The 13493-nt window shown below is 24.9% G+C and overlaps 1 protein-coding gene across 1 annotated transcript; it reads left to right on the top strand.

Moving 5' to 3' along the window:
- The first annotated feature begins 476 nt into the window (after window positions 1-476).
- Window positions 477-2018, top strand: LOC145160395 (GLABROUS1 enhancer-binding protein-like). The gene has a single exon (XM_079079566.1). The coding sequence runs from the start codon at window positions 635-637 to the stop codon at window positions 1844-1846; it is 1212 nt and encodes a 403-aa protein (XP_078935692.1). The 5' UTR covers window positions 477-634; the 3' UTR covers window positions 1847-2018.
- Window positions 2019-13493: the final 11475 nt, after the last annotated feature.

Here is a 13493-nt window from a genome sequence, read left to right as displayed (position 1 = left end):
CCAGAGGCTAAGGGTGGTGTCATGGTGTAAGTTTTGAAATATCTTAGCCGAATTTTTTTTCTCAAATTCTCACATAAATATTGGTTATCAAAAGAATTTTTGATTTTGTTTACATTTGGTCATCTTTTTTTGTTGTACATTATATATCATCTAACTTGTTGAAACTATATACAAATTATCCTTATAACCTACGGCAGCCGATTGCAAGGATAAAATATGAACAACTTCAACAAGTTAGATGATATATAATGTAAAAAAAAGAACTAAACGTGAACAAAATCAAAAGTTTATTATCATCCTGAATCCGTAGTATTTTTAGATATAGTTTTTCAAAATCTTCTAAAACAAATTTTAAAAAGTTACATGTTTTTTCTTTTTTAAAAATATTTATTAAATTAAATTATATTTTTGTGTCCTAAAAACCTAAAACTTCTATGATACTATAGGTGAGAATGTGTATCTCATCTAACAAACTTCTTTTTATCAAAATAAGAAGTTAATTCGTATCCCCTCTTGCCGTACATAGAACTATAGAAGCGTGAGGGACTACACATCGATAGAGCAGCTGGCACCCCTTTTCTTCCTCCTGTCGCTTTACAAACCCTAAATTGGAAACCAGTAATCTCTCAAAATAATGGCGCACAATCGTCAACCTGACCTTAAACCTAATCATCCATCTTCATCAGACGAAGAAGAAGAAGAAGAGGAGGAGGAGGAAGAAGCCTCTGGTTCAGAAGATGAACAAACATCCGACTCAGGATCAGAAGAAGCCTCCGATTCAGATTCCGAACCGAAACAGAAAGAGGAGCCAAAGAAACCATTAATTCCACCTCGTCAACCCGCCACCAAACCACAACCACCAGATCTATCTTCATCTGAAACGGAGGAATCAGGTTCTGATACCGATTCCGATTCGCAACCCAAAAAATCCATGGTCGCTGATCCCAACATCAAACCTATCTCCTCGAAACCTATGGAGCGAGAGGACGTAGCGAACGTCGAATCGAAATCAGCCAAAAAATCCGGATCGAAAGCTAGCTCAGTTCCGTCTCCGGCGAAGGCTAAGCGACCACCACCTCCTCCGGCGATTGAGAAAGATGCTAAGAAAGCTAAGAAGAGCACGACGACAACCGATGACGACTCGAAGAAGCAGCTGTTTCAGAGGTTGTGGAGTGAGGATGATGAGATTGTTATACTGAAAGGTATGATCGATTACAAAACTGAGAAAAACGGTGAGAATCCCGTTGCTGATATGGGTGCGTTTCATGAGTTCATCAAAAAGTCATTGCATGTTGACGTTAGTAGAGCTCAGTTGGTGGATAAAGTTAGGAGGTTGAAGAAGAAGTATGTGAATAACGCAAGTAGAGAGAAGGATGGAAAAGACAGAAGCTTCTCCAAGAACCATGAACAGAAGGGATACGAGTTATCAAAATTGATATGGGGTAGTAGTAACAGTCCCAACACTGGAACAGAGAGTAAGAAGACTCAACCTCAAAAGAATGGTGGTGCTAAAGGTAATGCTAATGCTAATGCTAGTACTAGCTCTGCTGTTGCTTTGGAGAAAACAAATGGTGTTGATGAGAAGGAAGGTTTGACCATGGAGGTTGAGAAGAACATGGATGTTTCTAGGTTTGTTCAATATGGTAGAATGAGTTATAGTCCTGTAATGGAAGAGGAGATTATGAAAGCTGGATTGGAGTTAGTTGAAGGGTCTAAAAGGGAGGAGTTGAAGGAGAAATGGAATAAGTTGAAGATGCAGGAGCTTCAGCTTTATGTTCAGAGAATGGATTTGATTAAAGAGCAAGCAGCAGTAGTTTTTGAGGCTATGAATTCAGCAGGAAATTGAGGTAATCAATGTCTTTATTTCTTTCTGATGATGCCTTTTTAATAAGATGTTGTAGTTATGTTAGAAGTAATGTTGGTTGTTAATCTTTTTTGTTTCATTATTCGAAATTCTGAACTTGGTATTATTTTTAGCTATTTGAAATTAGAAATAACATGTTCCATGTTTTTGTTGATTGGTGAGGATTTTATTTTTCATTCCATACTTTGATAATTTTTTGCTTGATGTTTCAATTAGAGAATTTTGGATGTTGTAGATGTGATTTATGTATTTTGTAACTTGTAAGTTCGATGTAATGCGTGGTAGATACATTGAAACAAAGTTAAAATGTAATACATTTGATCATAAAATATGTTGCTCTTTCTTCCATTATTTTAACCCTTAAAGATTTTCAAAGTGCAAGATGCCTCCATCACCAAAATAAGTCATCACACATGAATCTTGTTTTTCCATCTTTAAAGAATATGCAGCACCAATTGCATGTGGGATTTGTGTTCTGAAGTACAAAAAAAAAAAAAAAAAAAAACTGTTAAAAAACTAAAAATCAATTTGGATAATCATGAAGAAAAAAAATGCATTTACTTGCTAAGATTTTTGTATTCAATAAAATCGTATGTTATGCTACTGTTGATGCAAAGTAATTAAACTTTCTAGTCTCATAATGGATAAAATGATCATTTACTTGTATTTAGAAGATTCGAGTCCTTCGGTCTAAAAAACAAAAGATAATCTTTATTTAAACGATATTATACTATGTTTGGTAGACAAGCTGAAAGGTAGTTGATAAAAATGTGGTAAAAACTAGTTCAAAAATGGAATTTATACCTCTTTTTAACCTAATCCCGATGAAGTTGAGGAAGAAAATATGTAACATAGAATCAATCAGAGCAAATTAAGCAAATGAAAACTACCTATTGCTCATGACTCACAAATGAAAACTACCTATTGCTCATGACTCTTACACTGAGGTGATAATATTGAATTTGAGGTTCGATTGCATACAACTTTTTATCAATATATCGTGAATTAAAAGTTGCGATTGGGAGTAAAAAGTCGCACCAGATAAAACTCACATAACGCGGACCAATTAGATCAGAATAAACAGAATTCAAACAAACGAAGCACAAAAAGTTGCAAAACCTTTCTACAAATTACGATGATGAAGATAATACAAGCCTGATAGACGACATTGCTAACACTGGTAGCAGAATGCAATCGTCTGACCGATTTGAAACGATTGAGAAAAACCGTGGGAGTAATTCGCGAAGAACTTGGAAATTTCTGTACTGCTAATGGTGGAGATTAGACTGAAGGAGGAAAGATGGAGTTAGTAATGGTAGGAGTCTGATAGTTGAGAAGCTTGTTGGATTTGAGATTGTTGATGATGAAAGATTTGGATTTTGTTAAGCAATGGAGAGGAGTCGGAGAACAAGAACGGGAAGTAAGTGGAAGGATGTGGTAAGTACAGTGTGTCGAGTCACCGTTTTTGTTTTTTTTTTTTTAATATCACAATTAACATTTTAAATAATAAAATAAGAAACAAGTGTATTAATTTTTTTAGAAAAAAAAAAACAGTCTAATCAACCACTTTACATTTTTTTTTGAAACGGCAAATCATTATATATTTATAAAGGAAACATTTTTCCTTTTATCACATTCATTTAAAACTCCCAATCATTTTTCCGTTCATTACATTCATTTGAAACTCTCATTACTTTTCAATTTTTTCTAATAATGATTATAAGTTGGTTAATAAGGTTAAATAAATATAAAACCTAAAGTGTAATCATATATAAACTAAATTTCAATATTAAAAGAATATATTTTCTTCTACTTATAAAGTTATGTTTTTAACTTTTAACATAGGGTTATTTTCATAAAAGACCCTATATTTTGATTTTTTTTCTTTTTAGACCTAAAACTTTTTTCTTTTCCGAAAAAGACCTAACTTTTAGCTTTGACTTGTTATTTTAGACCCTAACAAGTAAATTAAGTATTTTTATTTCATAAAAGACCCTATATTTTATACTTTTTTCCAATCTAGACCTAAAATGTTTTTTATTTCAAGACTAATTGTATAAAAACATGATTATATCCTTTTAGTTTAAAAATAGACATCGATTTAAACAATGTAATTATTATGCCTACATTTATTTATGATTGGAAAATTCTTTTTCCACGTATATTTATAAAAAAAAGACCCTATATTTTGTTACTTTTTTCCATTTTAGACCTAAAATGTTTTTTTTTTCAAAATAAACTCAACTTTAAAATTGGTTATAATCTTCAAGACCAAATATATAAGGTACTTCTTGACTATACTGAAAAAGAAAGTATACATGTATACACAAAAAAATATTTTAGACCCTAACAAGTAAATTAAGTATTTTTATTTCATAAAAGACCCTATATTTTATACTTTTTTCCAATCTAGACCTAAAATGTTTTTTATTTCAAGACTAATTGTATAAAAACATGATTATATCCTTTTAGTTTAAAAATAGACATCGATTTAAACAATGTAATTATTATGCCTACATTTATTTATGATTGGAAAATTCTTTTTCCACGTATATTTATAAAAAAAAGACCCTATATTTTGTTACTTTTTTCCATTTTAGACCTAAAATGTTTTTTTTTTCAAAATAAACTCAACTTTAAAATTGGTTATAATCTTCAAGACCAAATATATAAGGTACTTCTTGACTATACTGAAAAAGAAAGTATACATGTATACACAAAAAAATATTTTAGACCCTAACAAGTAAATTAAGTATTTTTATTTCATAAAAGACCCTATATTTTATACTTTTTTCCAATCTAGACCTAAAATGTTTTTTATTTCAAGACTAATTGTATAAAAACATGATTATATCCTTTTAGTTTAAAAATAGACATCGATTTAAACAATGTAATTATTATGCCTACATTTATTTATGATTGAAAAATTCTTTTTCCACGTATATTTATAAAAAAAAGACCCTATATTTTGTTACTTTTTTCCATTTTAGACCTAAAATGTTTTTTTTTCAAAATAAACTCAACTTTAAAATTGGTTATAATCTTCAAGACCAAATATATAAGGTACTTCTTGACTATACTGAAAAAGAAAGTATACATGTATACACAAAAAAATATTTTAGACCCTAACAAGTAAATTAAGTATTTTTATTTCATAAAAGACCCTATATTTTATACTTTTTTCCAATCTAGACCTAAAATGTTTTTTATTTCAAGACTAATTGTATAAAAACATGATTATATCCTTTTAGTTTAAAAATAGACATCGATTTAAACAATGTAATTATTATGCCTACATTTATTTATGATTGGAAAATTCTTTTTCCACGTATATTTATAAAAAAAAGACCCTATATTTTGTTACTTTTTTCCATTTTAGACCTAAAATGTTTTTTTTTTCAAAATAAACTCAACTTTAAAATTGGTTATAATCTTCAAGACCAAATATATAAGGTACTTCTTGACTATACTGAAAAAGAAAGTATACATGTATACACAAAAAAATGTTATCTGATCTATTATCTTTTGAGCGAATATAACCTAGAAGAATTACAAAATTTTATTTTTTTCTAAAAGATATAATTAAACTTTATCTTGGATATATATATATATATATATATATATATATATATATATATATATATATATATTATATCATTAAACTTGATATATTGTTTATAAAAAATGTTATTATTACCGCTAATAAAAAGTTCGATGTTAATTTGATGTTTTTTGGTAACATAGACAATACATGGCTAAGATGAATCTTTTAGCATAATAACAACTTTTTTATTTATAGAAAAAAACAATATACCATGTAATTTAATAAACTGTATACAAAATAAGATTTTGCAATTTTAAACAAAACTTGAATTTGATATATCTAAACAAAACTATTATGAATGTTTAGGATTAATATTTTTATGTATGTATTTGATATAGTTATACCATATTATTCAATAACGGGCTAATGCTATAAAATATTCTATGGCTTTGGTTTAGGAGTATGATAGTTAGTTCGTTTGTTAACTGTTCCAAAAAAATTGATTAAAAAATTCAACCAAAAAAATAATATAGAAAAGTGAGAGAGGGAAATATGTCCAAACTCACGAAATAAGTATAATAGACAAACTAAAAAAAAATATTTTGTATACAGTTTTGTTAAATTACCTGGTATGTTTATTTCCTACAAATAAAAAAAAATGTTATTATGCTAAAAGATTCTTCCTAGCCATGTATTATCCATGTTACAAAAAAATATCAAATTAACATCGAACTTTTTATTAGCAGTAATAATAACATTTTTTATAAATAATATATCAAGTTTAATGATATAATATATATCCAAGATATATCTTTTAGACAAAAATAAAATTTTGCAATTCTTCTAGGTTATATTCGTTCAAAAGATAATAGATCAGATAATATTTTTTAGTGTATACATGTGTACTTTCTTTTTCGGCGTAATAAAAAAGTACCTTATATATTTGGTCTTGAAGATTATAACCAATTTTAAAGTTGAGTTTATTTTGAAAAAAAAAAATATTTTAGGTCTAAAACGGAAAAAACTACAAAATATAGGGTCTTTTTTTTATAAATATACATGGACAAAGAATTTTACAATCATAAATAAATGTAGGCATAATAACTATATTGTTTAAATCGATGTATATTTTTAAACTAAAGGATATAATCACGTTTTTTATATTTTAGGTCTAAACTGGAAAAAAGTACAAAATGTTGGGTCTTTTATGAAATAAAAATACTTAATTTACCTATTAGGGTCTAAAGTAACAAGTAAAAGGTAAAAGTTTGGTCTTTTTCGGAAAAGAAAAAACTTTTAGGTCTAAAAAGAAAAAAAATCAAAATGTAGGGTCTTTTATGGAAATAACCCTTTAACATATTATACTTAATTTATTAGGCCTAATATGTTGTTGCATGTAAACCATTATCATTTTAAAGCTACAACTTTTGAACAATTTGTATAAAAATACTTAAATTGTTAATTTAAATATAACCTTACATGATTAACTTAAATATAAATTTTAGTTCAACTTAAACAACATAAAGAATATTTTGTAAATAGTTAAAAGTGATAAATTATAGTGTTTTTCTAATAATTACTATAAGTTGGTTAATAAGGCTAAATAAGTATCAAACCTAAAGTGTAATCATAAATAAACTACATTTCAATATTAAAATAATATTTTTACTTCTACTTATAAAGTTATGTCTTTAACTTTTAACATATTATACTTAATTTATTAGATTTAATATGCTGTTGTATGTAAACTATTATCAGTTTAAAGCTACAACTTTTGAACAGTTTGGACAAAATACTTAAATTGTTAATTTAAATATAACATTACAGGGACATCTTCAATATAATACTTTGTGAATAGTTAAAAGTGATAAATTGTAGTGCAAAATGCAAAAACTAAATTGTAATATCAATTTAACTAAAATATTTCCTAAATATATTTTTATAATCATTAAAAGTTTTCAAATAAGTAGCTTAAAATAATTTACAATAATAATAGTTAAAAATAACTCTATAAATGATTATATTGTTAACTTTAAAACAAAAATAAAAAAACTGATTGATGTTTTTTTATAATTACAATGATAGAAATTAAAACGTTAAGCAAATAAATTTTTAAAAAATTAATTAACAATAACAACTATAAATAACATTAATCCATATATTATATTTAATTTTATCCATGAGTAACCCGCTGGTAAATGTCATTTAAAAAATTGAGATTATACAGTTTTAATAGATGTATACACTATCATATAATTAATAATGATCAATATATTATATCAACTTAGTATACAAATTATTATATCAAATTTAAAAACATTATTGTTATATTTAAAAAAACATATATTTGTAAAGATTTCAGCTAAATAGAAGCTTCCGCACAACGTGTGGGCATTCGCCTAGTCATACATACTTATAAAGCTAGCATTTTTTATTGAATCTAATGCATTTGAAACCACCCTTTTTTAACTTCCTCAAACCACATTCATTTGAAACCTCCTTTTTTAACTAATGCAACTCAAAAGTTTTCTTAATTATGATTTAACATTCAAAAGTTTTATAACTTATATTATGTTTAATTAGCATTTAGTGAAAAGTTTACTATAAAAAGACCAATCTTTTGGGAAGAAATGCATACAAATCATATACAAATTTCAAAAAGAAAACAAACTTAAAGGTTTTTGTGTTAGATTGAGGTCTTATGACCACTTTTGGAGATATGCTATTATATTAGAGCTTTTAATTTGTAAGTTTGTTATACTAATTCGTTTTTATATTTTCTTCGTTTTTGGATTATTGTAATACAGTCGTTGTATATTGTGCTTTAATCGTTAATATATTGATCATATGTTATATAGGGTGATGTCGAAAATATTTAATTAAATATTTTAAATATTTTTTTTTGTTTTGTAATTGTACTGTTTCAAAAAGATAATTAATTAAAATTCATACATATGTTATACTTTCCATCTCTCTCTCTCTCTCTTTCTCTCTCTCTCTCTCTCTCTATATATATATATATATATATATATATATATATATATATATATATATATATATATATATATATATAATAAAAGAGGTCAAAACACTTCAACCAAAATTCATTTAAAATCTAATATTTCAAATGTTTTTTAATAATGATTGTAAAAATTTCAACATGTGTTACTTAATTGATTGATTAATAAAAATATTAATGTTTTGAAACTCTTAACTCTTAAACTTATATTATTTAATTTGTTAGTTAACTAAAATATTTTTCCTACATAAAGATAGCATTTTTATGTTTGGTTACTCATATTTGTTTATGTAATTAGAAAACAAGGTGTACATAGAATGACTACTTCAATATCACATAGGAATCGATACCACTAGAGAGGTATGTTGTCTTTAACCGGTGGTAGGAGATCCACATACCATTTTTAATTATTTTTATTAACTAGGAAGAAAGCCCAGGCTTCGCGCCGGGATGTTTTTTTGTGTTTTTTATGCCAAAATGTAAAAGTTTTGACTGTAAGGACCAAGAGTTTCAAAGTGGATAAAGAATTGTGGCGAAAACCTAAATGTTTTTTGTGTATTTCGTGCCAAAATGTATAATTTTTTACAATAAAGACTAAAAGTGTCAAAGTGGCTAAAAAATTGTGGCAAAATCAAAAGTTTTTTTGTGCTTTTTTTACCAAAATATAACAGTTTTGATTGCAAGGGCCAAAAGTTTTTTTACAATAAGGACTAAAAGTGTCAAAGTGACTAAAAATTGTGGCAAAATCTAAAGTTTTTTTTTTGTGTATAAGGACTAAAAGTGTCAAAGTGGCTAAAAAATTGCGGCAAAATCTAGAGTTTTTTTTTTACCAAAGTATAAAAGTTTTGATTAAAAGGGCCAAAAATGTCAAAATAACAAAAAATTGTGGCAAAAATCATAATACCAAAAAATTACTATTCCTAACTCCAATGTGCTATATATATATATATATATATATATATATATATATATATACACTAATGCTTACTAATATCTATTTTATATTCCTATTGACCTTAATTTTTTAGGTACAAATTAAGGAAGAGGATTCTCGGTGCACCAACATAATGTCAAAAGTACGCCTTGCAAAATATGTAATTAAAATTAAATATCATATTTACTAATCAACTTATTTTAAAACTCTTGATGACATTTATGTATAATGATATATTTTGTATGACTTCATTCTTAATTTCAATGTTTAATATTTTAAAGTTCATATATGAAACGTTGGATGTTTTGGTGTAATATAAATAGTGTAATACAAAGTTTATTAGTTTAATATTGTTTATTAATAGCTCATTCAAAACAACTTATTTCTTATTTTATCCAAAAAATATTATCGGACATAAGAAAAGTAGATTATATTAATATTATACAAAAACTTATAATATATATTGGATATTATAAAAGTAAAAGTAAAGTTTATAAGGTATGGACTATATTAGATAGTATCAAAATATAAGTTGATGAATTTTTATGTTATTTGATAATTCGGTTAATGCCCGAAACATGACTAAAACGTAAATTTCAACATATTTCTATTTTTTCCCATAATTATTTTAACCACTTAAATGCATTCTTACGCAACGCGCGAGGTTACGCCTAGTCTTTATATATACTTATAAAGGAAGCATTTTTCCTTTCACCACATTCATTTGAAACTCTCATGATGCATTTTATTCAAACCATATTCATTTGAAACATCTTATTTGAATGAATATCACTCAAAATTCTCTTAATAATTATTAACCATTCAAATTTTTTATAACTTATATAATATCTTTAATAATCAATTAATGGATAGTCTACTATAATAGACCAATCTCTTTGAGTAGACACACAAATACTAATCACATACAAAATTCACAAAGAAAACAAGTCTAAAGGTTTTTGTGTTGGTTTAAGGGCTTTTGACCATTTTTCAAGCCATGTTATTATGTTAAAGTTTTTGATTTGTAAGTTTGTTATATACTAATTCTTTTTTATTTTTTTTATTTTTCTTGGTTTAAGTATTCTTTTAAGACAATCATTGTATGTTGTGGTTGAAATTTTAATTTAAATTAGATTAGATTAATGTTATCGATCATATGTTATGGAATGTGATATAGATAATATTTAATTAAATATTATATATATGTTTGTATGTTTGTGTTGCTTCAAAGACATAATTAATTAAAAAACATGGTTATGTCATATTATCCATATTATCCATGCAAGTCTCTTTTAGATTGTAAATTGTCTATCTTATCAATTTATATTTTAATATATGTTTAACATTTTAAGTATAATAATAAGTGCTTTTTAAAAGTTTTCTTTCACTTATTAATAATAATAAGTGATTTTAAAATTAACGAACAATAGTTATAAATAATAAAATCAAATTATAAAAATCATGGATATGTCATATTATCAATGCAAATCTCTTTTGAAATGCAAATTGTCAATTTTATCACTTTATTATTTAGTATATGTTTCATATTTGAATAATAATATTAAGTGTTTCTTAAAAGTCTTCTTTAACTTATTATTAATAATAAGTGGTTTAAAATTAGTGAACAATAATTTTAAATGGATAATAATATTTGAATAATAATTTTAATGAACAATAATTTTAAAAGAGGCATATTTCAAAGCACAACATTAATTTGAAACTTCCATGACTTTTCAATTTCCTTCTAATAATGATTATAAATTGGTTAATAATCTTAAATAAGTGCAAAAACTAAATTTTAATCCTAAATTAACTAAATTTGAATATTAAACTAACATCTTTTACTTCTACTTATAAAATTATGTCTTTAACTTTTAACATATTATACTCAACTTATTAGTTTAGATATGTTGTTGAATCTGAATTATTTTTATTTTAAAGTCACAACTTTGAATAGTATAAAATATTTCAATTATTAATTTAAATATAACGTTAAAGGGTTAAATGCAAAACCTAAATTGTAATCCCAAAATAACTATAAAAAGTCCATAACTATTTTTATAATCATTAATAGTTTCTAAATAAGTAGTTTAAAAATAAATTACAACAACAATAGTCAAAAGTAACATTATGTAAAAATTTATATTGCTACCTTTAAAAAGAAAAACAATGTTTGATGTTTTCAGATAACTACAATGATAGAAATTAAAATTTTAAGCAAAAAAAAAATTAAAATTAATTAACAATGACAACAATTATAAATAACATTAAACCATATATTTTAATTAATTTTTTTTATGAGTAACCCGCGAGTAGAACTCATTGAGACGATAGATATTATATAGTTTTAATAGATGTATACATTGTAATATCATTCAAAATAATCAATGTTTAATAACAACTTAGTATAAGAATTATTATATCAAAGTTAACAACAACCTCATTGTTATGATTAACAAAAACATATATATTTATAAATATTTCAACTATATACTAATATTCTGCGCAACGCATGGGTATTCGCCTAGTATACTTATAAAGGAAGCATTTTTTCCTTTCACCACATTCATTTGAAACTCCCATTCATTTTTCTTTCACCACATTCATTTGAAACTCCCATTCATTTTTCTTTCACCACATTCATTTGAAACTCCCATGACTTTTCAGTTTCTTCTAATAATGATTATAAGTTGGTTAATAAGGTTAAATAAAAAGAAAACCTAAAGTGTAATCATATATAAACTAACTTTCAATATTAAAAGAATATACATTTTCTTCTACTTATAAAGTTATGTTTTTGACTTTTAACATATTATACTTGATTTATTAGGTCTAATATGTTGTTGTATGTAAACCATTATCATTTTAAAGGTACAATTTTTGAACAATTTGTATAAAATATTAAAATTTTAATTTAAATATCAACTTACAGGATGAACTTAAATATAAATTTTAGTTCAACTTAAACAACCCAAAGAATATTTTATAAATAGTTAAAAGTAATAAATTGTATTGTCTTTCTAATAAAGATTATAAGTTGGTTAATAAGGTTAAATAAATAACAAACCTAAAGTGTAATCATATATAAACTAACTTTCAATATTAAAACAATATATTTTCTTTTACTTATAAAGTTATGTTTTTAACTTTGAACATATTATACTTAATTTATTAGGCCTAATATGTTGTTGTATGTAAACCATTATCATTTTAAAGCCACAACTTTTGAACAATTTGTATAAAATACTTAAATTGTTAATTTAAATATCACCTTACAGGATCAACTTAAATATAAATTTTAGTTCAACTTAAACAACCGAAAAAATATTTTGTAAATAGTTAAAAGTGGTAAATTGTAGTGTCTTTCTAATACAGATAATAAGTTGGTTAATAACATTAATTATTAGAAGAAATTGTTAATTTAAATATAAGATTACATGGTCAACTTCAATATAAATTTCAGTTCCGCCTAAAAAAACCGAAAGAATATTTTGTGAATAGTTAAAAGTGATAAAATATAGTGTTAAATGCAAAAACTAAATTGTAATATCATTTTAACTAAAATATTTCATAAAGATATTTTTATAATCGTTAAAGTTTTCAAATAAGTAGCTTAAAATAACTTACAATAACATTAATTAAAAATAATTCTATATAAATGATTATATTGTTACCTTTAAAATAAAAAAAAAGTTGTTTTATGTTTAAATAATTACAATGATAGAAATTAAAATGTTAAGCAAATAAATTTTAAAAAATTAATTAACAATAACAACAACTATAAATAATATTAAACCATATATTATATTTTATTTTATTCATGAGTAACCCTCGGGTAGGGGTCGTTTAAAAGATTGAAATTATGCAATTTTAATAGATGTATATATTATCATATAATTCAGAATAATCAAAATATTATATCAACTTAGTATATGAATTATTATATCAAATTTAATAACAACATTATTGTTATATTTAAAAAAAACATATATTTGTAAAGATTTCAGCTATATAGATACTTCTGCGCAACGCCCGAGAATTCGCTTAGTATATTTATAATAGAGACATTTTTTCTTCAACCACATTTATTTGAAACCCTCAACTTTTCAACTTCTTTTTAAATTAATACATT

Source organism: Lactuca virosa, chromosome 1 (genome assembly GCF_052849685.1).
Source record: "Lactuca virosa cultivar CGN04683 chromosome 1, Lactuca_virosa_CGN04683_v6, whole genome shotgun sequence".
In the NCBI taxonomy this organism is placed as follows: Eukaryota; Viridiplantae; Streptophyta; class Magnoliopsida; order Asterales; family Asteraceae; genus Lactuca; species Lactuca virosa.
This window is presented reverse-complemented; position numbering and strand designations above follow the sequence as displayed.